Raw genomic sequence first — 26,781 nt, forward strand, 5'->3', positions numbered from 1 at the left:
GGAAGGCGTGAGGCTTAATGTATCCACATGAAGCCACAAAGGGTGGACTGATGAAGGAAAATTCCATTATCCCCTTTCATCGGTGAGTAACCTACATAAGTCCTAAAGGTCACAAGTTTCTGCATCCAGCTGTTACAAGGGCCTCTTTTCTTGGAAACAATACTCTAACAGAGGTAGACACCTGTTGACCATAGCTTGCCCTTCCCTGACTAAGTATAAGCATAACTAAAGCTGATTGGTGCAGTATTGTTTGTTTCTGCCCTGTTATTGGTTCACCTTGTCTACCAATGGATAAGCTTTATTCTGCTTGTACTAGTATGATTGGTGTATACTATGAAACTTTGGCCTCTGATAGGCTCTGTACTCAATCCTATAGCCTGTAAGTAAACAGTATAAAAGGCTCTTGCCAAAAGCCTGTGTGTGTGTTCTTGGAAGACACCTGGCATGCTGTGATCAATTAGGGGTGTGCACGGAACCCCTAATTGCAAAAGGCCTTTTGCGCATGTGCACCTCGCGCGTGAGCTTCATGTCTCCCCAACACCGGAGGCCCGGTCTACCCGGCCTCGTCCCGGCGGGTAGACCGGGCCTCTGGCCGCCGGAGGCCCGGTCTACCTGCCAGCAGGGGCCGAGGCCGGGTAGAACGAGCCTACGGCGTCGGGGAGACGTGAAGCTCGTGCGCGACATGCGTGTGCGTAAAAGGTTTGCCGGAGCCTTTTGCATTGCGGAGGAGCAAGGGGCGGCAGGGAGGTATCCTGCTGCCCCAATTCTTACAATAAATACGAGCGCTGGAGGGGGACAAGTGGCGGGAGGGGTAAGTAAACCCTCCCCGCCCTTAAAGGAATTCCCTCCACCCGGACTGAACCGGCCAGGTCTGGATGGTCTGGAGGCTTTTACAATGGCCTCCGGACCGGTCCGGACCCATCCCTATGATCAATAAAACTTGAACCTGATGGACGGTGAGGGTCTCTGCTCATTAAACAAACCCAGAATTCCCGGAATTTCTCCATCAGCTGTGCAGCAGCTGAAATTAAAAAACAAAACGGAGGTTCAGCATGGTGGGGTGTGCACGGGGTGGCTGCCGGAGGCCCTCCCCCCCCCCGCACCTTGGAGGCCATGGACCGGGGCCCCAAAGTCCAGGGGTTAGAGTGCCTCTGAGTGGATATAGGATTATTATTATTTGTTCATAGCAAAAAGGGTGAGCTAATTTCATCTGAAAATGTGGAAATAATGTAATTTCATTTGAAAACGTGTGGTTCCACTCTTGGTACATTACTCACAGTAGCCTGTTTTATATGTGTTCCTTGGAATGTGGTGTTACTCCAGATATACACTTTATTTGTATGTGTAGTGGGAAACACCACGTATATCAAACTAGACTTCTGCTTGGTATCAAGTGCACAAGGAAAACAAAAATGATGTCAAATCAGTGTTTTATTATAGATTATACAAATACTGATTTGACATTTTAACCTGTATTTCTGAACTGTGGTTGTAGTGGTGATGATAGTTTGCTTAGAAAAAGTTTGTAGTTACTGTTGATCATCAGTTCAGAACATGTGGTGTGGATCCCTCTAGTGGACAGAGCTGTGAGAGATGTGCTTTTGAAACCCCAAGATTCCATTATACTCTGGCATCACATCAAGAAATGGAACATAGAATGGGGAAATAGACAGTTGTTGGGGGCAGGGTATGGCAATTCAGATGGCTGCTCTCATCTGAATGATATGGGTTTTGCCCATGCTCAGCTGTCTTTAGTGTGGGATGCAGTTGTGAGATGGCAAAACCAGCCTCTCACTCCAGACATCAGGGGTGTGCATTTGCTTTGTGAAATGAATGGGACCTGAACCAAATGGGACATGCTGTGTTTGGGTTCTATTTGTCTCAAAACCGATGGGCCAGAATTTGAATGGGGGTCCACTTTCAGACTCTTTATTCATATCTCTCAATTTTCAGGTGCCTCCCCCATTAAAAAAACAAACCTATTTTTAACTGCTATGTTTTGTGGTGTATTCATAGTCTGTTTGCAAGGACTCCATGGGAAGCAAAGCGTGTTGCTGTATAGGTGCAGCCACTTCAAGATATACCTGACCTCTGATGTCAATCCCAGTATGCAGCATCATTCCTGGGGTGGATACAGAGAATTACCACCCTGTATCCACCCCCAGCAGAATTACCTAGGCAATTTTGGTGCCCAGACTGCCCCCGCCACAACGTGCCCCGAAACTTAATTTGTGGGGTGGTCCTGCCATGCTGAACTTCCATTTTTAGCTTACTTTCCAGTAGGCTTATGAGATCACTCGGCTTTCTGTGTGTGTCTCCGTGTGTATGTCCATCCCTGTGTCCCCCCACTATCAGCTTTGCAATGCCAGGACCAATATGAACCAAATCGGGTACAGTTGTAGGGACACTTCAGCAGCATAGTTTGTGATGATGTCATTCAAGATGGCAGGTGCATAAACTTTTGAGGTGCAAGACTTGATGTGTGAGCACTGCAAGTTATTCCTCTCGGGATGAAGCCGCTCTGGGAAGAGCAGAAGGTTTCAAGTTAGCATCCTTCCCTGGCATCTCCAAGATAGGGCTGAGAGAGATTCCTGCCTGCAACCTTGGAGAAGCCACTGCCAGTCTGTGAAGACAATACTGAGCTAGATAGACCAATGGTCTGACTTAGTAAATGGCAGTTTCCTATGTTTCTAAGTGGGCTAACTTGCGAACCAACTAACTGATTTGAACCAAATTTGCTACTGCTGTAGGGACACATAGGGATGCCCTAATAGTGTGGTGTGTGATGATGTCATCCACTCCCATTCAAGATGGCGGCTGCAGTGGTGTAGTTTATAATGATGTCACCCACCCCTATCCAAGATGGCAGATGCATGAACATTTGCGGTGCAAGAGATCTAACTTGTGGACCTCGATTTGAACCAAACTTAGTCCAGTTGTAGCGACAGTGAAAGGAACGTAGGCTGATTAGTTCTTACTAGAATAACTTGTTTTTTTATTTCAGCCACCTCACAGCCAAGGGGTGAGCCTAGCAGTTCTCCCCCTTCCCCGGTGGCAGCAGCCAGGGCAATGTTGGGCCTGTCCGTTCGGCTCAGCGTCTCTTTCTAACTGTGTGGCATGCCTGCACAGTTGAGAGACACGCTGGGCCAAACGGACAGCCCCAACATTGCCCTGGCTGCTGCCACCGGGGAAGGGGGAGAACCGCTGGGCTCACCTCTCAGCAGCTACCCCTCGGTTTCACGGCAGCTGAAATTAAAAAAACCCAAACAATATGGAGGTTCAGCATGGTGGGGTGCACACGGGGTAGTTAAAAAGTTGGTGTGGGTATGCATGCACAAAATACCTAGCTACAGATAAATTTTTAAATTGAAAAATGAATGGGAAGTGAATATGGGTCTCCACATGGACATATAATTACATGGTGCATTTCATTTCTATGGGGGAAATTAATCTTAGCACTTGGGAACAACTTTGCAGTGGGAACAAAATCTGCTGCAGCTCTGTACAGTGGCCTCTGTTTGTAAGAATTCCATGGGAGGTATAGTGTGTTGCTGTGTACACTAAGGGATCCTGAAGCATAAAATCTCTCCTTCCCCTCCCTGACGGTCATGACTCTGTATCGTAAATCCATTGCTTAGTAACACAGAATGCCTAATGTGCCTTTGTGTCCAGCAGAGGGCACATGTATTGAAAGGCTCAGGAAACAATCAGTAGTAGAGCTCATGGGTTTATAGGTGAAGAACATCCGTAGAGGCATTGCCTTCAGGTTCTCTGGCCTTTGCCCATACAGTGACAAGTTGTGTCACACCATGGGTAAGATATAACATGGTCCACCCTTTCTTGCAAGAAAGAGCTCTGCCTTGAGACATGCAGTCTGGCTACAGTATCCCCCTCCTGTTGCACTTTATTTTTTGATATCACTTTATTGTGCATAGTGTTATCTTATGTCAAGTCACTTATAAGCAGGATAATTTTATGTAATGAAAACCATTATAGCTCTACATTGTTATGCAGAGGTCGGATGACTTCAAGCATTAGTGGTCTGTTCTTCCCCCACCATCCCTGTGATGCACTGATTTTTGTTTTAAATTAACAATGCAAGAATGCATACGTTGGAACTTTTGACCTTAAGGTATAACTAATTTGCATTATGTAATCCAGCATATGCTCTCTTTTTAAAAAGTACATAATAACTACGTTGCTGGATCAAACTAAAGTCGACTTCATCCAGCCTCCTTTCAGGAGTGCAGCTAGGTAATTTTTTAGCCTGGACCTAATGGGCTTATGGGGGCTCCCTTGCGAAATAAACATCTTCTCCCCCATGCATGTGCTTGTGCACACGCATATGTATGTTCATGTCTCTGTGTGTGTGTGCGCACACAGTGTAGTAGCAAGTATGCATTGTCCCCTTGGCTAACCAGGGTCTGCCCTGGTGGCATTTGAATGAGACACAACATGTGAGCACTGTAAGATATTCCACTTAGGAGATGTGGCTGCTCTGGGAAGAGTAACTGCATGCTTGCATGCAGAAGGTTCCAAGTTCCCTCTCTGGTATTTCCAACATATGGCTGAGAGACATTCCTGCCTGCAACCTTGGACAAGCTGCTGCCAATCTGTGTAGACAATACTGAGCTAGATGGACCAATGGTCTGACTCAGTATATGGCAGCTTCCTACATCCCCTCCTCACTCTCCCCTCTCCCATGGATTCACACAGCATTCTTGAGTGTATACTAAACCCACTGGAGTGAGCCAGTGTGGGGTAGTGTTTAGAGTGTTAGACTAGGACCAGGGAGACCTGAGTTCAAATCCCCATTCAGCCATGAAACTCACTGGATGACTCTGGGCCAGTCACATATCTCTCAGCCTGACCTAACTTACCTCACAGGGTTGTTGTGAGGACAAACATAACCATGTACCAAATTAGTGCATCTCTGGATTCCTTGGAAGAAAAGCAGGATATAAATGTTAAAAATATAAATAAATAAAATTAAAGAAATTAGTGCATCTATGCACATGGGAGAAAGAGCTTCGCATTGGCACGGGCAGGCAGTTCACAGAGCGCTATGCCTCAACCAGCCCCTCCCACCTGCCGAACAGCTGAAAGATTTACACACCACGTTGATCATTCACCACAAACCCACAGGTCTGGGCCAGAGTGTATTGGGCGGGGGTGGGGAGGAAGAGACTAAAATCTGCTACAACTGATTTTATCCCCAAAGAATCCACACACCTTGGTGGTGAGTCTCCACAAACCCACAAGTCTGGGACAGAGTGTATTTGCAAAAAAACCCACAAAAAAAACACAACAACTATGCATTCCCCTGCGGCATTTGGTCTGAGTCAAGGATGTGTGTTAAATTTATCTTCCCCTTTTTTTCCACCTTGGATGTTACTTTGGCTTGTATAAGTGTATTTATATTTTCGCTGTCACCAATTATACGATGAAGCCTCTGTAAATCTGTTGTTTCCTTTACCCTGATAACATGACTTTGCAGACACGAGGAGGAGTTGTTACAGAAACCACTCAGTCAGATGTACTTTAAAACAAAACAAGAATATTTATTTAATGATATCTGAAGTGTGTTTCACTACAGGTTAGTAAGGTTGAAATCTTGCTGGTTACATAGCTGATGATTTGAACTTCTCATGGGACTTCGTTACTTTACATACAACATGTAAGATTTTTCACCTTTGAACCTAGTTCCTTCCTAGAACTGTACTTCACAATCTAGTCTTTATTACCGACTGTCCTAATAACCCATTCCTTTATTTTTTAGACTGTCTTATCCTTTGAGTCTCAGAACAACTCCTCCTTGAGACTATTCCTACCCAGATCCAAATTCCCACTGTAACTGAAGTTCACTTCCAACTTCTGTTACTTTCTAACTGCCTCTTATGATTGACAGCCCCAAAAGGTTCTAAGCCAATTTAAATAAAAGTAGTTCTGTACCATTTCATCACAATCCCAATGGATTCATATAAGTGATCATTCACCACAAACCCAGATGTCTGGGACAGAATGCATTTGTTTGGAGAAGGGGGGGGAAGACACATTCCCCAATGAATTCACACAGCTTCTTGATCATTCACAAATCAACTGGGACAATACAAGTGTTCCTTGCTCCACAGTTCAAACACATATCTGGATCATAAACCAGCTTGGACAAATAGTGCATTTGTAAGGAAAAAAATTAAGACCACAGCACATGTCCCTTGCGTCAGTTCTCATGCAGCCCTTCTGGATCACAAATCATCTTGAGCATAGTGCATTTATTATTTTTTTTTAAATTGTGTGTTTGCATGTTTACATGTTAACAGTCTAATTACACTTTCACGAGGTGTGAAGTATTCAATTGATAGATAATGATTTCTGGCAACTGTATTGCAGTAGGCAGAAGTTCATTAAAAATCACAGGATTGATTCAACGTGGGGGTGGCTTCAGTTGCAGTTTTTGCAATTTTCTGCCATGAAACAACCACTTATAGGACTTCTAAAAAGTTTTCAAACTTAAAAAAAGTATTGAAGATCATTGGACTAACCAATCTGCTTCAGATTAAATAAACAGAGCCCTCCACCCCCACCCAGCCCTACATCTATGCCCAATATCAAAGCCCGATGCCAATCCAATCCAAAATTATAGTGAAGGGAGAATAACCCACACAAGCCCCATACTTTCAATTTCTGGCTCAGAGGTCAAAATAGGCACGGGCTCAGCACACTGCAAGGCAGCGGGGCAGAGGGTGTGCTCAGTGGTCTGGCCTGGGGCAGCCAGTGCTAGCTGCTCTGCCTCTTTCCATCTCTGCTGCCTACAGGCAGCCTGGCAGCCCTCACTGGAGAGCACTAGGGAGGCAAAGTGGCCTCCATAAGCCCTGCCCACCCACTGAACAGCTGATCATCAGGTGGAGCAAGCACTGGTGGGGCATTGGCAGACATTCTGGGGTCCTCCAGGAGAGCAGGGTGGTGAGGCCTCAGACCTACACACCAGGGTCTCAGACTAATGGCACCACTGCATCCTTTACAAGGATCCCAGCACATAGCAGACATCAGATGGTCTACCAGAAATTGACCCAGTCCAATTTCTGGCAAACCTGCAGCTTTCCCCAGTGTTCCTCTATATAATATTATATGTACTGACCTAGAGGACATTGAGGGTTTTGTTAACAAAGCAATATGGTCCAGTTTTTTGTTTTGGTTTGGTTTTCTTTTTACTGGCATAAATTTAGGTGTGTGTGTGTGTGTGTGTGTGTGTGAGAGAGAGAGAGAGAGAGAGAGAGAGAGAGAGAGAGAGAGAGAGAGAATAAGAATAACTGCCATCTCATATGTCATATCCAATTCTACTGGTGCTCCAGAATACCTTTTAGTGCCTGGAAATATTAAGGGATGCCAACAGCATAACAAATGCTATGAGAAAATGGTTTACTTTCTTAGAGGCTCACAATTGTTTGTTTGTTTGTTTTAAGATGGTCTTATTGATGCGAAGGGTGTGTTGATATTTAATTCAGCTACTAATAAAATGGAATTTCTTAAATACCCCCAGGTTGTAATCGGTGCCCATTTTCCTGTCTTGTATATCCCAGGAGCTATTAAAAGCCTTCCTGGGAGGGGGGAAAAGGGGAAGTCCAGACTGGAGGGGAGAAAAGAGTTGCAATCTTGAGTTGACTCATCTGGTCCACCCTTTTATTTCCACACCTCTTCCACTTGCTTGATGTCATACTATTTCCCCCTCTTCTTCTAGCTGATTGACACAATTGCTTCAGAAATCGGAGAACTGAAACAAGAAATGGTACAGACAGATCTGATGCTGGAAGATGGACCTACCAGTTTACAAAGGTAAACTATATCTCTAAGTTATCTCTACATAATAACACTGGGTATGGCAGGTATTTGTGGGGTGGTTGTGCTGCATTAGGAAGGTCTGTTATTCCCTCATGCTCATTTGTCTTTAGTTCTACAATTAGAAATAATGTTTTGTGCTTTCATTAAGTTTTAAAGAAGTTTGCCTGTGGCAATGGCTGGTGATGTATGTATGTGAGTGTTAGCTTTCCGTGCGTTTTCAGCTTCCTGTAAGTGAGGATTTCCTGAAATATAGCTATACTATACATGGTATAAGTGTACCATGAACAGCGTGAGAAAAGTTTAAGAAGAGTGCCTGATATCTAGAGTAGTAGTCCACGGTCATAGCAAGAGCTGTGTCCTTACAGAAAGGGGTTGTGGCCGTGCAGCCAGAGGCTTCTTGAGCAGGAGAGCCTGCATGTTGGGGAAGGAGGGAGTGCTTTGCTGACCTCCTCTGCCCCCAGAAGTGCTCTTTACCTTTTAGAAATACGTCCCTGAGGGTCCTCAGACTGTTGCTCTGCAAGTCAGCCACAATGTGGAATCTTTGTAGGAAATTTCAATAGTTTTCAGTTTGGGTTATTGAGTGATTGCAACTTGAATATGGCACTAAATATTTAAAATTAGAAAAAGTATGTGCATTTTAATAATAATATATTTGAAGGCAATAAAGAGTGGGGAGATCTTGTGAATTACACAAGGGAAAACACCCACTACACAATTTAAACCAGCTTTGAGATACAATTTGTGTTTAAACTCTGTCTCTTTGAGAAAGAACTGTGAGATTCTAGTGATTTGAAAATCAATTCAAAAATTTTTTAACTGAAGTATTTCCATTTTCAGTGCTCAAATTATAGAGGGGCCCTAGCCTGCTTACCTTTTGTGAATACTCCCTTAGTTGCTGTTTATAAAGGGCAATTATGAGGCTAAGATTTGGCTAAAATGGTAGGGATATGAAGTCAAACCCTTGGTCCATCTAGATCCCTATCATCCGTACTAATTGATAGTGACTCTTCAGACAGGGGTCTCTCCCAGCCAGCCTTATCGGAATATCTCAGAGATTGAACCCAGGACCTTCTGCATGCAAGGAATGTGCTCAGCCACTGAGCTACAACCCTTTCCCAAATAAATCACATATGCACACTCCACCAGTACTACTCTCCATTGTCCTTGAGTGAGGACAATGAGTGAGGAAACCAACTGAGCACAAACAGTCTGTCTGACCCAGTCTCCTTAACAGGGGCAAAGGCCTTATCCTGAATTAAATTATTTTATCATCCACCTTCTGCTGACCTTTCCTCTCAAAACATCTTGAGACATCAAAGGAGCAGAGTTATTGGGAGAGGCTTACTTTGCTGCCTCAGGTAAATTCCCCCTCCTATTTAGCCACCGCTCCGTGGCTCCACTACCATACAGTCTGGACTGTCTGTCTGATTTCTACTCTCAAATTCTAATGGACTCTAACAAATTCTTCCTCACCCTGACTCCCTTTCCATGGCATGGCGATATAAGCAAGGATTCTTATTGACTTCTCTGGTATTTGGCTTGCCCAATAAGAGCCTTTATTCTCTGACTTAACAGAAGCAGTGAATCATCAGGGATGGGAAGAGTGCTGGTCATTTCTGTGCTTAGTGCGGACTGAAGACCATACCTTCACTGCAGTGTGGGAGCTACTTCCATGCAGATGGGTCACACTGGTAACATCTGTATATGGCATGGGACTTGACCACAGGTGGAAGATATGGTTACTTACCCTACTAGCAGAATCAACCTCATCATCCAAATGGTTTTTGCACAGACATTACTGGTGCGGCATGGGACCCAATTGTGTGGAAACTGTTCCCACGCCTCTTTGGTCACGTATGAAATTATCCAATCTGAGATGAAGCAGAGCTTTGCTGTATTTCTTGCAACAGAACAGGAAAGGGACATAAAAGCCTTGGTGCTACCAACTTTCCCACCAAGTAGTCTGTGCTGGGACTTATGAATCATTGTTCTGCTGAAAAGGGTGACCAAACATGAGCAGTGCATAGACTGCTGACAGTAGGGCATTAATTTTGCCTATGAGACATAAGTGGCTACTTGATGGTGGTTGTCTTATTCTGAAATAATTTTCCTTTTCCTATAATGTTAAATGCCTTCCTGTATCTAAGCCTAGATCAGCTGTCAAGCTAAGGTATCTCTGTGCCTGCCTCAAGTCACCTGCAAGAGCATAAGCAATGAGTCTTCTAGTTATGTACTCTGTTTTCGCATTGCTGCAATGCTATACAATCCTTCATTGTGAAATCACTTAATGAGTCCATTGTGACTGGTAGAACTAAGAGCTACACCTGAGAGTTAATACCTTTTTGCTCATGACCTCAAGGACAGCTTGTCAACATGCCTCTTAAATTCACAGGGTTCTTGTCCAGAGTCTAATTTCTGCATTCCTAGATGAGTTCTGTAACAGCTGCTTCCAACACAAGCTGCAGGATGCTTTTAATTCTGAAAGTAAGGTTTATATCTGCAGATGTAAATTCTGTCCCATCACATACTGCATATGTAAAAGCTTGTGATAGGTGTGGAAGAAAACTAGAGCTTTATAACAATGAGAGTATAGTTTGTTTTCCTTTTTAAAGAATGGAATAAACACATAGCTCTTTGTACTCCATGGAGGAGCAGGGAAACCCCTGAACACAGCATTTGAAGCTTCAAAAAGAGAGCATACAATGAATCAATGGCTTTGTTTTTAAATTGCTTTCAAAACAATGACATCTAACAAAATTACAGCTTTTAACATGTGTGCCAGTTATTTGAAAATGTGCAGAATATCTGCTGTCCCTTTTAATACTAGAATGTGTGTGTGTGTGTGTGTGTGTGTGTGTGTGTGTGTACACATACACACGCATCACTTTTCAATAACCAAAAAATAAATCACAAAGTCGTTTACATAGCAAAAGAGAAGGTAGTTCCTTGTTCCAAAGGCAGGGTGGGTGTCAGTCTTTTAAAAATAAAGAGGTACAAAGGAGGCACCAGCAAACAGCCACTAGGAAGGATGTTGTGCTAGATTGAATAGAGATGGTTGCAGTTCTAAAGGTTGAACTAGGGATCCCTCTGGCTCGCACTTGACCTATTACAGTAGCTTCCCACTACAGCTCAAATCACCAGACAGCTTTAATTTAGTTTATGTAGTGGTAGTTAATTGCATTTCTGTTCCAACCTTCTTACATGTAGTTCAGGGAAGCATACATTATTCTTCCCAGCCTTATTTTATCCTCATTTTAGTCTAAGAGAGAGTGGATGGCCCACAGTTACCCAGTGTTCTTTATGGCTGAGCAGGGATTTGAACCTGGATCTCTCCAGTCCTAATCCAACACTCTGACTACTATAGCATGCAGACTCCCTTAAGATAGGAACACTTGCTCTCAACAAGGGTTAGTTCAGTATTGGAAGGATTTAGATAACATCTTCTTGCCTATGTATACATTGTTCTGTATTCAAGAAACAACTGCATCTTAGTGCTGTGTGAACAGATCCTTGTTTGCAAACAATGTGTGTCTGGCTATCCCTTCTGTCCGTCTCACAGCCATGTGAGATAGGAGACATACTCCCGGGGGTCACCTCCACAGGTGAGTGGTCTGACTTGGTATATGGCATGTTCATGTGTCCATATAGTGAACAAGTCTAGTAAAGTAAATATTGTTACCAGCTGCAGAATTCTTCTGCTATAGCTACATTTCTGTGCAAGGTCAGGAATCTCTCTGCAAGAAACAGCTGTTCTTTCCTGGAGGTAGTGGAGACATTGGTGGAGATTACTTAAAAAACCGATAAGGGACCAAAAAAACAACCCCCTATATCTTCAAGGTCTGGCCTTGACCTGTGCCAAGAATCTTCAAGCAGGCATTACTAATGTGTGAGAGCCATTTCCCACCATGCTGACCTCCACAGAGTGCTGTGCTTTCTCAACGCTGGGGAGCCCTCTTTAAAAAACAACAACAAACTGAGCCCTGTAAAGCCCCGGTGCCATGTTATAAGGTGCACATGGAGCTCTAGGAAGTGTAGTCCTTTCCAGCATTTTCCACACAGGGCTCTACAGCAAAAGTCCTGGAAAGGACTATACTTCCCGGCACACTGTGTGCACCTTCCAAGATGGTTCTGGGGCTCGAGAGGGCTCTTTTTCTCTTAAAGGAGCCTCCCCAATGCTGACCAAAAGTTCAGCACTGTGCAGTAGGAATGGTTGCCTCTCTGTGGTGCCAGGGGTGCTGTGCAAGCTATTTGGCTTCAGCCAAAGCTTTCAACAGGTTGAACAAACAATTAGTCAGGGAGTTGCACTTAGAGTCACTGGGTCACCATTGCTTCCCAGGCCTTGCCATGGAGAACGCTGTCCTATGCACTATTGCATTGTAAACATGAAAGCAGTGTTGGTTGTGGCTTCTTAAGAGATCTCCTGGCTTATAGTTTGAGCTTTTGGAAGCAACTACTTATTTAACTACATAGAAAGACTGGAATGGTAAATAATGATACAGGTATGTGTGCATGGGGCTTGCAGTACAGTAGCAACAGCATAGGACCACAACGGTTGACAGGAGATTAATCTGGCTCCGCACTGTCTCCAAGCATGGCCAGCAGCATGCACTAGCTAAGCACACAAACAACTCAAGGTGGCAGTTGCCACCCTCTGTAGCATGGCTTTTCAACCTCTTCTTTTTGAGAGTACCTCCTTTGTGGGCACCACTGCCACCAGAGGTAGCTGAGTGGGCAGCTTGCCTCACAGTTGTCCGTACAGTGAGAGAGCGACTTCTCTAGTTGCTGCTGCCATCTCCCAGTCTCTCCTTCCTTCCATGCCCTCCTTGCCCAACTTGTGTATCTTTTGAAGCACCAGAATGTTGCACAGCTACATGATGTCACCAGTGCACTGCTGCTCTAGCCTTCTGTGTTCTATATGCCTTACTTCTTCAGGGCCAGGCCAGGCAGAGCAGTGCCATACGGCCACGATGGCAAGTACCACCTGCTGTTTTTCATAGTTTGGGTAAAACGGCCTTGTATTTGTGAACTTTGGCTTAAGGCAAAATGGAAGGGCCAATGTCAAGCGCTTAAGATCTGCAACATTATAAAATGGCTCTTGTCTTGTCTTGTCTGGTGACTTAATGCTGAGTTTCACAAGAACGGTTTCTGTCACTTGCAATTTGTTATAACAATCTAACAAGTATAACAATCTAAGAGTATATTGGACCACAAAAAGGAAACATCTGTGTGAGTGAGCTTGTGATGAGTGATAATAGACAGTTTGCCGCAATAATGGACAGAAGAGGCCATGCTGAGGGGGGCTAGTCCCTTACCCTCATCATAAAGGTAAGATGATGCTCTCCTGGGAGTGAGTGATGATGGTGAAAGCCTATCGGGGAGAGGCTGTCTATTAAATGACTACCCCTGGATGAAGGAGAGATGCCAGGATGATATGTTACCCACAGTTCAGCTATAAAAGTGACCCAGCCCAAGACAGAGAAGTGACCATCTGAAACTTGGGGCCTGTATTACAGCTGCTTCTCTGCCCCATGACAACACCCATTGACACCCGTCCCACCCCAGTGCCTACTGACTTTGGACTTGGCCAGTCCAAGTTAGTTAGTGAATGAGTGAGTATATGAATGTAAGAATGACTGAGTTCATGCACTATTATTTCTAAAATCTTATTTTTCTTATTAATCTTAATATCTGAGCTGCTTGCATTGCTGTTATCCTGAACACTTAATTAAAAGTTACATGAATAGTATTTTAACACAAATCCAGGTCTCCAGTTTCTTGCTGCATAAGATCCTTAACTGGGGACTGTCCCCGCACAACACTGCCATTGTGTGAAGTACCACAATGGCTCTGAAAGGCATTGCTCAGTAGTATTTTTACACTAAAGGAGATGGCTCAAGTTCCTATTATATCTTGAACACAGCCTTAAATATTCAGTTTGACTAGTCCTGGATAGCATATGATCATATTTAGATAAATGTATGCATTTATCTACTATGCATAAAGTGGGCAGCTTCATGTGTAAGTGTACTAGGAAGTGTTATTTCTTTACAGGGTATGTTGTTAAAGCAGAGGTTCTCAAACTTGGATCCTCAGATGTTGTTGGATTACAGCTCCCATCATCTCGTGCCATAATGGCTGAAGGTTGAGGATGATAGGAGTTGAGGAAGGTTGAGGATGATAGGACTCAAGTCTGAGAATCCCTGTGCTAAATGGTTAATATTGAAAGAATACCTTGTCTCAAAAGCATTAATTTCTTGCAGGTTCTTGCAGATTTTAAATTCTGGTTTTAATATTTCTTTCTTTTTTTCTGTTGTCCATAGCTTAAAGAAAGACATGGACAATATGTGTCTGGATCAAAAAGATTTTAAAAGCTTCCCACGAGATTCTGGATATGACAGCCTTCCCAATAAGCTTAGTATCCTAGATAAACTTCTTCATACGCACCCTGTCTGGTTACAGCTTGGCTTGAATGATACGGAAGCAGTGGAAATTCTGCAGTCTGAACCTCCTGGAGTAAGACACATTTTTTCATATATTTTGAACATATATTTTGGGCACACCTTCTTTGATTGGCCAAGAGTGGATTCTTTTTCAGAGATCATGAAACTGGCCCAGATTAATTCTGTTTGTGTCTCTTTCACATGCACATACACGTGTGCATGCACACACCAGTGGCATAGGGACCACTTCCTTGTGGTACGCTCCATTTTGTGTGAGAATCATGATGGGCCAGTTGGCTGTGAAGGACCCATGCAATTCTGTTGTCCACACACCTTATGAATTTGCCTTATACTATGGCAGGACATTGGTCCTTCTAGACTGGTAGGACATTGGTCCTTCTACTATCTCCTCTGATTGGCAGTAGATCTTCTGGATCTGAAGCAGGAGGCTTTTCCTGCCTTTTGCCCAAGACCTCTTAACTGGAAATACTGGGAATTGAACTTGACACTTTCTCTGTGCAATGCATGTGCTCTGTCACTGGGTTATGGGCCCTCACCAAAAGAGGAAAGGGCAAATTCTGGCTTCCAACATGGGAAAGGTGGGATTTGAACCCATAACCCCAGCTGTGGGCAGTTCATGCGCTGATCCAGAACTTCATGGAATAGCACAATAGAGAAGCAGTTTGTTGACCAGAGACCAAGTTCTCTGTGTTTAATGTTGATCAGTAATTACCACTGGACAAAGAATATAGGCAGTTATAAACCCCTTTGCTTTAATCTTTTATATGTATCTCACAAGACAGAGTGGGCGGAAGCTGAAGATAGAATGAGGAATTTGGTAATGCTCTTGTACATTACAGATTGGGTAATTTTAACCAGGAAACAGTTCACTTAATCAAATATTTGGCTTCATAGCATGTGTGGCTCTTGTATGTTGTTGGCCTCTCTTTGAATTTCTAGGTGATTACTTGAGCTGGAGGTCACCTGAAATAGTAGACCAGAATGATGATTCTTCAAAACAATGCTAATACAGGTTTTTAAAAAGATATTACTTTTTTTTTTTTTACCATTTCTTTTTATCTCAATAGACGTTCCTTGTTAGGAAATCCACAAGAATGCAAAAGAAAGTCCTATCTCTTCGTCTACCAAATGATTTTGGATCATGCCTCAAAGAGTTTGCAATAAAAGAGAGCACGTATAGTAAGTACTTTTCTTGACTTTCTGTTCTTGACATGAACAGAAAAATTCCCCACATGATTGGCTATGATTTCTAGTGAGATCAGTTGAGTCAGTGACCAAGTGATATTCATTATAATGCATAAGGCTGAACTGCTGTAAACTTAAGATAGTTAAGCTTATCTTCTAGACCAGGGGTTCTTAACGGTGGGTCTCCAGATTTTATTGGACTTCAACTCCCATAATCCTCTGCCCCAGTGGCCTTTGGCTGGGAATTATGGGAGTTGAAGTCCAATAACCTCTGAGGACCCAACGTTGAGAATCCCTCATCTAGACTGCCATAACAATATGTCTTGTTGTCTCACCTACTTAATTTTTAGTCGTTTGTTTGTTTGTTTGTTTGTTTGTGGGTACATTTTTCACCAATCTCCACTTGCCCCAAAAAGTGCTTGGGGACTTAATTGCAGGGTGCACAGAGTGCTTCTGGGGGAGGGAGAGATCAGCAAAAATCCCCACCCCACCGGCCATGCATGAGCGCCTGCTCTTTGCATACTGCTTGTGCTGCAAACACACAGCATTAATATGGATGTTGGGCACTGAGAGTTAGTTGGGAAGACCTTTCTAGAAAATAGGCGTTAATGTGATCTTTAAATTTTATTTTTGAGTCCAAATATTTCTTCCAGAAACATGCCTTCTCCATCCATAATGGGAATGCTCTGGGCTTCATGTGGGGGGAAAATACATATTTTGTTGACTTGTCTAAGTAGGAAATACTAACACTCTATCACATAGTTATCTCTGCGTTGCTGAGGAATTATTTGATGCTAGGACCTTCAACAAATTTAGAAACAATTTTGAGTTGATCCAGCAACCAGAGTCTGTCCAGCTTTCTGGGTCAAAGTGCTATAAAGGATTTCCTGTGGCCTTTTGTCATTGTGTCCAGAATGTGACTAACATGGGTTTTCTTTCTGAAGCAGTTAAATGGAAATTATACAGTCTGCAAAGACAATTCACACTGATCCTGCCCCCTCAGAAGCCATTTTGTGGAGGTGCAGACCACCCCTTCTCAGGATTTCAAAAGTGCCCACGGGGCTACTTGGGGGCTACTCAGTTACTTTGTCTATGAGATTGCCACAGGAAATGGCGAGGCCTAAGGCAGCTTACTGTTCAGCCTTCAGCCTGTTAAATAGTGCCTCACTTGTTGCAACACCAGTATTCCTGATTGGCTTGCGCTGCTGTGCACATGGAAGGCAACCCTGGTGATGTTGTGCATGAGCATTGCACAGGTACTTAAAACAGTGCACCTGCACTTGTGCAGTGCTACTTATATTGTTTTCAATATAAGTAGCACTGTGCAAGTGTAGGCATGCTGTTTTAAGGAGCTGTGCAACTGTGCTCTTACCGTTTCCGCATGCACATCAGTATTGACCAGTTAGAAACACTACTGCTGCCTTGTACATCATATGGCCAGTAACTTGAAAGTATGTCAGTTGTAAACCACATACTTGTATCAGGGTACAGGCTTTGCCCTTACTTTCAAAGACTGAAGCAGGTGGCATTGTTGCAGACTAGCTCTTGGTAAGTTTGCAATGAATGCCTCGGGAAGGATTTTTAGATGCCATGACGTGTCTATACCTACGCAGATTCGAATCATTCAGAAAATGGTTTTCCCTGTGACACTCTATGAATGCGAAAGCTGGACTTTGAAGAAGCAAGATAGAAAATGTATTGACGCTTTTGAATTTTGGTGCTGGAGAAGATTTTTGAGGATACCATGGACAGCCAGGAAAACAAACAAATGGCTCATAGAACAAATCAATCCAGAACTTTCACTCGAGGCACAAATGACCAGGCTCAAACTATCATACTTTGGACACATTATGTGAGAACCCAGCTCCCTTGAGAAGTCCATAATGCTGGTGAAAGTTGAAGGAAAGAGAAGAAGAGAATGACTAGCAGCAAAGTGGATGGACTTGATTACAAAAGCAATTAATGCACCACTGAGAGACCATAAAGGCCAAGTTGAAGACAGATCATCCTGAGAGAATCTATCTATGTGGTCGCTAGGAGTTGACACAGACTTGACGGCACTTAATCAATCACTCAGTTGCACAAACTCCTTGTGCAAACTATTCAGGGGTTTAGAAATAGGGATACACATTTAAATGCACATACCTTGAAGGCAGAAGACAATATCCACATTCAGATACACATCCATATTTGATACCACTGAATGTAAAAAGGAGCATCTGCACTCAGATATGGATTCTGATATGCATTTGATTTATACCCACAGTTTCTAAAATTGAGGATACCCAAGACACTCTGCAGAATATGGATATCTGAAACCATTCAAGGCACTCTGCATAGAAGGTGCCTTGAATGGAAGAGAGTCAGACCATTGGTCCATCTGGCTCAGTATTGCCTACACTGACTGGCAGTGACTCTCTAAGGTTTCAGGCAGGAGTCTTTCCCTGGGAACTCAGGACCTTCTGCATGCAGAGCAGATGCTCTGTTGTTGATCTATGACCCCATCCTCAAGACAGCTGAAACCATTAAGCAGAGAACTGGAAAAGCCTACAACAATAAAGAGACAGGATTTGCACATCTCTAATAATGATGGTAAAAACAGCCAGTTATCTGTACATGTAAATTTAGCCGTTAATAGGAATTTAAATAAATTTTGCCTTTCATTTTTGTCAACTTAAAGTAATATTTTTTTAGACTTCTGGAAAAGAATGATTGCTTATTAGAACATAATAGCCTAACTGTTTAAAAGTCATCTTGATGTACACCTGAGCCCCTGAACAAGCTTGTGTTGAAAAGAGCAAGTAATTTTTACAGAAGAAATTGTATTTGCTAATGAATGCTAACTGGGTTCAGAATGTGTCAACTGTTACTGGCCTGTTGTGCAATCCAGATTTTGTGACCACTTTTAGGTAGGTATGAAGACACATGTTTAGCATATTCTTTTTAAAAAGAGCTTATTGCTACAGAACTTGGGCTCAGACATTCCAGATTTTTTAAAAATTACAAATGGCAGTTTGTTGTGGGTTGATTATTATGTGAAAAGCACATTTAATGATGTTTCTAAGAAGATGTATTGAGCAACTAAGCTAGTTTTCTCTTGCTTTGCAGCCTTTTCCTTGGAAGGCTCTGGAATAAGCTTTGCTGACTTATTCAGGCTCATTGCTTTCTACTGTATTAGCAGGTAAGGCTGAATTTGCTTAAATAGCCTTAAAACTGAGTTTATGACTGCTTTTATATATACTCAGAGAATAAAAATCTCCAGAGCCATTGTAAATTGCTGCTAAACCTGGCCGCTGTCAGAAGAAGAGGGAGAGATAGCTATACCTTCTCTGTTGGCCTGCCTTGGTCAAACTACCATTCAGCTTTTTGCCATCCTGAAACAGACCCCATCATTGTCCATTGAGTCTGGTCATTTTAAAAGTGGAGATATCTGAATGTACTTTTTTGCCTCTTTCATCCATCATTCCATTTGTGTTATGTCTATAAAATTGTAAATTGTTCTGGCAAGGACCTATCTTTCATTCTTTGCATGGCACTTCATAGAACATTAAGTACTTAATAAGTAATAATTATCCTTATAAGAATGTGTTGTGCACAAGATAAATGCCCATTTATCTTTAGTCACTACTGAGTCAGAAAGCTGAGGAAAATTGGAGGCATAATTAAAGGTAATTCACTCCTGTGATGGATATTATCTTCACATTTGTGCGTTCCCTTTCACCAGTGTCTTCAGGAACCCTAAAAAACAACAGGGGGGGAAGCTTACTACAAGCAAACACACCAAAACACCCCAGATTTTTTTTTAAAAAACCCAATCTTTATCATGCATTAAGTTGGGTTGAATCTCTTGAGGTTTCCTTCTTGGAGATTCAGTGTAGTATGGTGAATAGAGTGTTGGACCTGGACCAGGGGAAATCGTGTTCATGCTTCCCACTGAACCATGAAATTTGTTGAGTTGCTATGTACCAAACTTTGTTTTTTAGCCTAACCTAAAGTCTACCTCACGGAGTTGTTGTGACGATACAGCCATATATAGTTGAGCTCCTTGGAGAAAGGGCAGTTTATAAATATATAATAAAGGGATGGGGCTACATCTAGTACCATTATCTTTACTTCAATCCTAAAACCAAGTTAAATTTATTCTGGGCTAAGGGTACTGGACTTCCTAGAATATAATAGGTGTAGCTGTCAAAATGATTCTGTGCTGTACAGCTAAGTTGTACATGAGAAACATTCCATAATTGCTATCAGGGTAAAGTACTGCATTATGCTTAAGCCACATAATGTGGTTTGCCATGTTTGCTGTGGTACTGACACCTCGCCAATTTTCCCAGCTGTGTTACTGCTCAACCTGTGGACTGCTCTTCTTAAACATAAATTGCCAAAATGTCTAATCCCTTGCCCAGTTCTGAAAGTGTGCCTTTTCTTTTATTTTAAAAAAATCAGCATATGAGCACATGCAGCTGCCTTGCATGGTATCTGACCATTGGCCTGTCTAGCCCAGGACTGGTAGCAGGTCTCCAAGATCACATTCAGAAGTATTTTCCAGCCATGCAAGCTGAGATTCTTTTCAATTAGAAGTGCTGGAAATTGAGCTTGAGACCTTCTACATATAAGGCATGCTCTCTGCCACTGAATTAAGGCTTGTTCACCTGATCAGAACTTGGGTAGGAGAAGGAGATGTCCTACTAAAGTTTGGGAGCTGCACGCATTCCTGTTTCCTGATCATATGTGAGTTAAAAACAAAGTAGGAGGTTGGAAGCATGATCGTGTGCTAAGCCCCAGCTGGGTAAGACAAGCACATCTTACTGTTGCCAGCTTCAGAACAAGGTAGGAGGGGAAACCATCCTACCTAGCTGGGGCTTAGCAAACAATCAAGCTCCCTGCCTCCTCCTTTATTTGTAACTCACACATGAAGAGAAAAAGGAGCGCATGCAGCTCCCAAACTTGGCTAGGATGTGTCTCCTATCCAGGTTCTGATCATGTGGATGAGCCTTTGGTCTTCTGATCGACTTCTGAGCTTCTCAGGATGTCAAGTGCCTAATTGTAATCCAGATGTGGCCTGCACAAGTGGAATAGTCTACTAAATGCCAGTTTCATTTTGTGCAAGCTTCTTACAGAATTGCAGGTTGATAGCTTCAATTTTTAAAGAAGGGTAACTCAATAATCAGATCTATGTACTTTTGACTATCCAGTAGAGAATCTAGCACTGAAATAAGAGGAAGCATGGAAGAAAATTTAATTCTAAATGAAGCACACATGTCTAGAATAATTGCTTATGTTAGGATGGAGAGGAACTTTAAAATATGCAAGTGCAAAGCAAGTTGACACTATTATTCTTAATTTCCAAACAAGGGATGTCTTGCCTTTCACCTTGAAGTTGCCTCATGCTATTGCAACAGCAGCGACAGAGGCTGAACTCGAAAAGGTGGCTCAGCTGGGACTGAGTAAGTATGCCTGTTGGTTTGGCTGAAGGGAATTTGTCCCACTTCAGCAGAAAGTTATCAAATGCAACAGCATCATTTTAACATAACGGTGTCCAAATTACAGCGTTTAATCAAGGTGAAGATGAGAAGGCGTTACATTGTTTTCCAAGCATGAGGGACTTTTTCAGAGTGCTCTTAAACTGGCATGAATATCTTAGAACAATGGTTGTAACTAGCGTCTGTGGAGAGCCACTTTAAGGAGAAAGTGAGGAATGCTAGGCCAGCAACTCTCTCCCCAAGGTTTGCCAACACTGTGTTGCCACAGCTCCCACTTTCTCCACACTTCTTTTGACTCTAGGTTAGAAACGGGAAGGCTGGTCAGCATTTTTATTTATTTATTTATTGTATTTATTTTTACATTTATATCCCACTCTTCCTCCAAGGAGCCCAGAACGGTGTACTACATACTTGAGCATCCCTTGAGCTGGATTTGACCGGTGGGCCTGAAGCTTCTGGCCTCCTATCCTAATTGCTGCAGACTGCCATGCTGTTCTCTCTTGTCACTGGCTGCAGTTCAAAGGCCAAGCCGGCATTATAGACAACGAGAGAGTCATAACTTTGTTTTGCACTGCCCACTCCCACCATTCTTGGCTGGTATTATGAGCTCCAGCAGCCAGCTACAGTTTTTATTAGAATTTTTTCATGTGTTGTCTGTCCTTTCCCCAGTGAGCTCGGGGTGGTGCATTTGGGGTTATCACATCCCATCCATCCGCCCCTGCAACAGCTCTATAAAGCAGGTTAGGCTGCAATATAGTGAGGAGCCCAAGATCAGCTGGTGAGCTTTATGCCTGTGCAAAGATTTGAACTTGGGTTTCTGAAAAAGGCCAACATTCTTTCTGCTTTACCACACTGATTCTCAGAGGACATATTTTCCTAACCATATTTATTCATTATTTTTCTGTATAGAGCCATTTTTGGAAGGGTGGTATATAACTAGGGTGTTTCATTGGCAAATTTGTTGATTTTTATATATTCTTGTATTGGTTGCGGCCAGTGAGGGGGGGGGCGTGGGGCTGGAGGCAGCATGTAATAGACTATTATATACCTGTAACAGACTTAACCGGAGATATTGCTGGCACCTGAATGCTGTGGGAAGCAGCAGTGCTCCAGCTGGTATTCTGCACAGTGGTGGCCAGATAAATGCTATAGAATACTAGGCAGGGCACTGCTGCTCCCCACAGCATTCAGGTCAAGTCTATTCTCGCCGGTTAAGTCTGTTATAGGTTCCTTTTGCCACCGCCACTGCCACCACCCTCACTGGCTGCCACTGTCTTGTGTCCCATTCTTCACTGGAAAATTTAGGAGTGGCTGATAGTTGGCAGGGTGGTAGGACTCTGAAATCCTCCTTTCAGGCATTGATTAGGCCCACATTTACTAACCTGCTCTTATGCTACAGTATCAGGTTCTCCCATACCACTCAGGAGCAGGGAAGTCTGTGTTCACAGAGTGGTGGGTATGAAAAAAAACAAACAGGTTGCACTCTGCCCATCCATCAGGAGATGTCTTGTGGGGACATCTGGGCTGATACACTTTCAGACTGAGCTCTGTTGACCTGCCACCTTGTTTGTTGTCATTTCTCAGAAATAGGATTGTATTGTGCATTTGTTACAAAGGACATTTATAAGAAGTGAGGGGTTACTCCCCCCCCCTGCCTTGATAATTTATTTAACAAAGTGTTTACTCTGACTATTCTTGCTGTGGCTGAGCAGGCAACTTATAAAAGCTTATTCACTAAATTAAATCAGAGTTTAAAATGAGCTCTCCCTAAAGAGCTGGGGTCCTGATCTGGCCAATTCCCAAAAAAGGGCATGGTGGATTTAATTGAGGAGGTTTGTGCTCTGTCCTTTCTTGCACACTAACTGCTGAATGGAAACGGAGGAATTTGTCCATTTTGAATCTTTCTGAAACATCTGTAGTATTTTTATGGCTTCTCTGTCATAATTTCAAATCTGTGTTTTATTTATGTGCACGATCTTCCTTTATATCTAAGGCTGTGTGTTCTCAGCATTAAAAAGATAAAGTTCTGTAGTTAGACAGTCTAAATCCTGTACCAAGAGAATCTGAATCCTGAATAAATTATGCAGATTCAACACATTTGCACAATTATTCTGCTATTTCTTGTAAGCTGTTCTGATTTTGTTAGTCATAAAGAGAGGCAAGTAGCTTTAGAAACCTATATAGGGTTCTAAAACCAATTTCCTGGAAAATTTAATTCAGCTGATCATTGAGAATTCAGTTAGCTCCACACTTCTATGTGTGTGTTTGCATAAACTTGCTTTTTAAAATGTGCTCTGCAGAAATTGTAGCAAGAATACAATGGGTTATATTCCTTCTCCAGTCACCTTTAATCTCTAGTTATTTGGACATACGAACAGTTCAGACGCATCCATTGATGTGTGTCCTGTGGTAGTGGTCTGCTGAGTTTTATTGGGGTTTTTTGTTTTTTTTAAGTTCTTGTTTGGTTCCCTAGACATCCCACAGTTGTTTTCTGAACTTCAAATCTTTTTTGAAACCTGCAGTTAACATGTGCCAAGGTGTGATATGCAGATATTCCAAGCTGTTTCATGTTGTCTCTGTAGAGTCACTCTGGTCCTATACATACAAGTGTATATACACAGAATTTACTGGTGGTTGAGCTTTATGGAGGAAATATTGGTCATGTAAGGCTTCGTCAGAACATGAGGGAGGCATTTCCACATTACTTTTAATTTAGTACTTTATTGATTGGTTTTGCTAAGTTATTAAACAGCAGCACTACAGGGGAAAGAGAAAGTGTAAAACTTCTAGAAAACAAGAATGGTCCAAAGATGGAGAAATTCATAGGTAAAAATAAAAGGAAAACAAAGTGGGGTGGGGAATGAAGGAAAGAGGAACTAGAAAACCAGAAGGATATGGTAAAAATCCTTTAGTGATAATGCTTAAATGTAGATTAGAACCCACAACAGCAGCTATTCTGCTGATAACACAGAGAGAAAATTAAATCATAGCAATTGGTTGCATAAGGAAGAATTCCTTATCTCTGCTCTTGAGTGAAAGATTTAAGTTTGTTCTTTTGAAAGGCTGAGGTGAAATTCTTGCTCCCTTTGCCTCCCCTCTGCTAACAACAATCCACACTACAAATATGAGACTGGATTGTAGGGGCTGATGTGGATTAATACTCCGTCCCCAAATTGCTGTAGCCCTCTTTCTTCCACATTTGTGTTCCATAGTATGTAATGATGAAAATGGCAAGTGAGGACCCTTACACTGCTATATGAGTACAGGCTTAGGAGGATTTTATTGCCTGGAGCCCTCAACCACAGCTTGAAAGGTAGCTGCTGTTAAACTGCAGTTTTTTGGAGATTAGAAATAGTAAGGAGCTAGCTGGAGCACTGCTTTTGTCTGAAATCCCAGCAGCTGACGCTGCTTCCTTGCGTGTTTATTTTAATTAATCACTTCTCAATGTTTGTTTTTTAAAATAATGTCTAACATAGTTAAGTTAAAATAAATCATTTTAAAAAATCATTTTTAAAAACCATCAAAAACCCCAATAAACCAACAGTCAAAAGTCTTGATCTGTTGATCAAAAGACTGCAAGGCTGGCACTACCATCAAAGTGCCAAGTAAGGAAAGCAATGTGGCACCACATTGCTTTTCCTCATCCGCTTCCTTTATAAGAACAGCCCAGCTGGATGAGGCCCAAGGCCTATCTGGTCCAGAAGCTGTCTTCGACTATCTAGCTCTGTAAGCTGACTGACAGCAGCTTCTCCGCGGTTTTAGGCAGAAATCTTTCCCAACCCTATGTGGGGATGCCAGGGATTGAACCTGGGACCTTCTGCATGTAAAGCAGATGTTCTATCACTGAACTATGGCCCCATCCCCAAAGGGGAGAGATTAGAAGGAAGGAATTGGATGATTTTAATGGAAGTAATTGCTAGTTTGGGGAGGGGAGGGGGGCATTGTTTACCCATTTTTCGCCTCTTTGGCCTGTTTGGCTGCTCACTCGCTGTTGCTGCCACCACTCACTGCCACTCACCTCCACAGCTGCCCACCAACTGCTCACCTCTGTGGCCTGCACTCCGCCTCTCACTCACTTTTGCTGCTGCTCACCTTGGCAGCCCGGCCCCCACCATTCAGCACTGCAGCCCCAGCTGCTTACTCACTGCTGCTATTGCCATCAGTGATGTGGCATAATGATGCCACCTCCCCAGCCTGAGCCCATCCCAGTGAAAACAGGCACTGGGATAACAACCGCATTAGACTGTGTGGTGACCAGCAAAGGGAGGCAAGCCAGCAGCAGTGGCACTGGTAGGTTAGCAGCTGAGAGAAGGCAAGCCGTAGGTGGGTGGGGGGCTGCAGAGGTGAATGGTGGTTGAGCTCTATTAGCACTTGAAGAAGCACAGTGCACCCCTCTCCCAGCTCCTCATGGCCGCCCATGTGCTCTGCACACATTGGCTAAATTATGGATTGGCTCCTACTTCAGGCAGCAAAACGCTTCAGGCCGCTCTGCAGCAAGGAGGGGGTTATGCATGCCTCTTGCAGGAGGACCTTCCGCAGTGTCACTCCACAACTGCTGCCTCTGTTGCTTTGCTCAGTTCTCCATGCCTCCGGTCATAGTGAAGGGTCCAGGCACTAGGGAACGAGGTGTGAATTTTGATCCTGGGGTAGGGGTGTGGTGGGCTTGGGACAGACTGCTGCTCACCCACATTAGCTACACCCACTGAGCTGACATCAGGTGCATTCTGCCATAGGGGGCATGGCCAGCAACAGGAAGGGGTGGGGCTCATGTCCCCTTACCCACTCGCAGCTGTTGGTTTGTTGGCTGGGTGCTTTCTTTGGAGTGAGGGAAAGAAAGAAAATGAAGCACTGGCTGGGAGCAGGGGAGGGTCTGTGCCTTGCACTCCCAGCCACTGAGCTCTTTGTTCACCAGCTGAGTGGGGCAAGGGGGGGTACCCTGGGGGAGGGGCGAAAGGCTGCTGTGGCTTCCCCAAATAGAAGGATTTCAAAACAATCCTGAAAAATCATGTTCATAACTCCAGTGCAGATTATATAGTTGGGACTAGGACTTACTTGGGTAGTTACAGTAACTAGTAATATGGCTTTTTCTTTCTTTCTTTCTTTCTTTCTTTCTTTCTTTCTTTCTTTCTTTCTTTCTTTCTTTCTTTTTTGCCAAGAGCTTTTAAGAGTTTTTCATATTGTGGTGCTTGGCATTCTGGGAACTTAAACCACCTTGCACATTTTCCAAATGTCTATTTTGAAATGTCCATTTCTACCTGTGTAAAAGCCAGATCGCCCATCTTGTACCCTTTGAATTTTTGTGACATTCAAAGACTGCATCATCCTCTTTCCCCCCCTCCCCCTGCCTGCTTCCAAAGGTAAAAGCAATCGTGTAAGCAGCAAACCCAATTGAGGTTATGGCACTGGGGAGGAGCAGTTTAACCCTGCATCATCTTCCCAGTCTGAATTGTCGTCCTCCTCAGCTATTATTAGGTACCACATAGGTACCAGACTTGGGAAATGGTGCACAGGGGAGCGCTAAATCGATCCTTCCCTAGTATCACAGCCCCAATTAGGTACCCCATGTGGGTGTATCTATGTTTTCTTCCACAGCAAACATAGGTGTCCTGCTGAAAGTCAGGGGGTGATTCTAGGTAGCAAATTTGGGTTAGAGTGAGAAACCGACAGATCTTAACTAGCATGGCCCAGTCCAGGATAAATTTCTCTTGAGGAAGCCCCATTGAAATGAAGTGAGGCTTGTGCAGCAGGACTTCCCGCTGAGTTGAACCTAAAGTTAGTGTTTGAGAGGGAGGCTCCAAAACGTCTCTGGCTGG

The 26,781-nt window shown here is 43.3% G+C and overlaps 1 protein-coding gene and 1 non-coding gene across 4 annotated transcripts in view; one reads left to right on the plus strand and one right to left on the minus strand.

Annotated features, from left to right (window-relative positions):
• Positions 1 to 26,781, plus strand: part of RIN2 (Ras and Rab interactor 2) — a 126,754-nt gene that overhangs the window by 58,219 nt on the left and 41,754 nt on the right. For 2 of the 3 annotated variants that reach the window (XM_053247249.1, XM_053247248.1), the window contains 5 exons: positions 7,739 to 7,833; positions 14,160 to 14,352; positions 15,368 to 15,479; positions 18,594 to 18,666; positions 20,841 to 20,932. In XM_053247249.1, coding sequence (XP_053103224.1) covers positions 7,739 to 7,833; positions 14,160 to 14,352; positions 15,368 to 15,479; positions 18,594 to 18,666; positions 20,841 to 20,932 — 565 coding nt within the window. Of the gene's footprint in view, positions 1 to 7,738; positions 7,834 to 9,726; positions 10,324 to 14,159; positions 14,353 to 15,367; positions 15,480 to 18,593; positions 18,667 to 20,840; positions 20,933 to 26,781 lie in introns of those variants that run through there. The other variant, XM_053247250.1, reaches the window with a different exon arrangement.
• TRNAV-UAC (transfer RNA valine (anticodon UAC)) lies at positions 24,755 to 24,832 on the minus strand. Its single transcript has one exon. It is a non-coding gene; the product is annotated as a tRNA-Val (tRNA).

The sequence above is a fragment of the Hemicordylus capensis genome, chromosome 4, assembly GCF_027244095.1.
Source record: "Hemicordylus capensis ecotype Gifberg chromosome 4, rHemCap1.1.pri, whole genome shotgun sequence".
NCBI lineage: Eukaryota > Metazoa > Chordata > Lepidosauria > Squamata > Cordylidae > Hemicordylus > Hemicordylus capensis.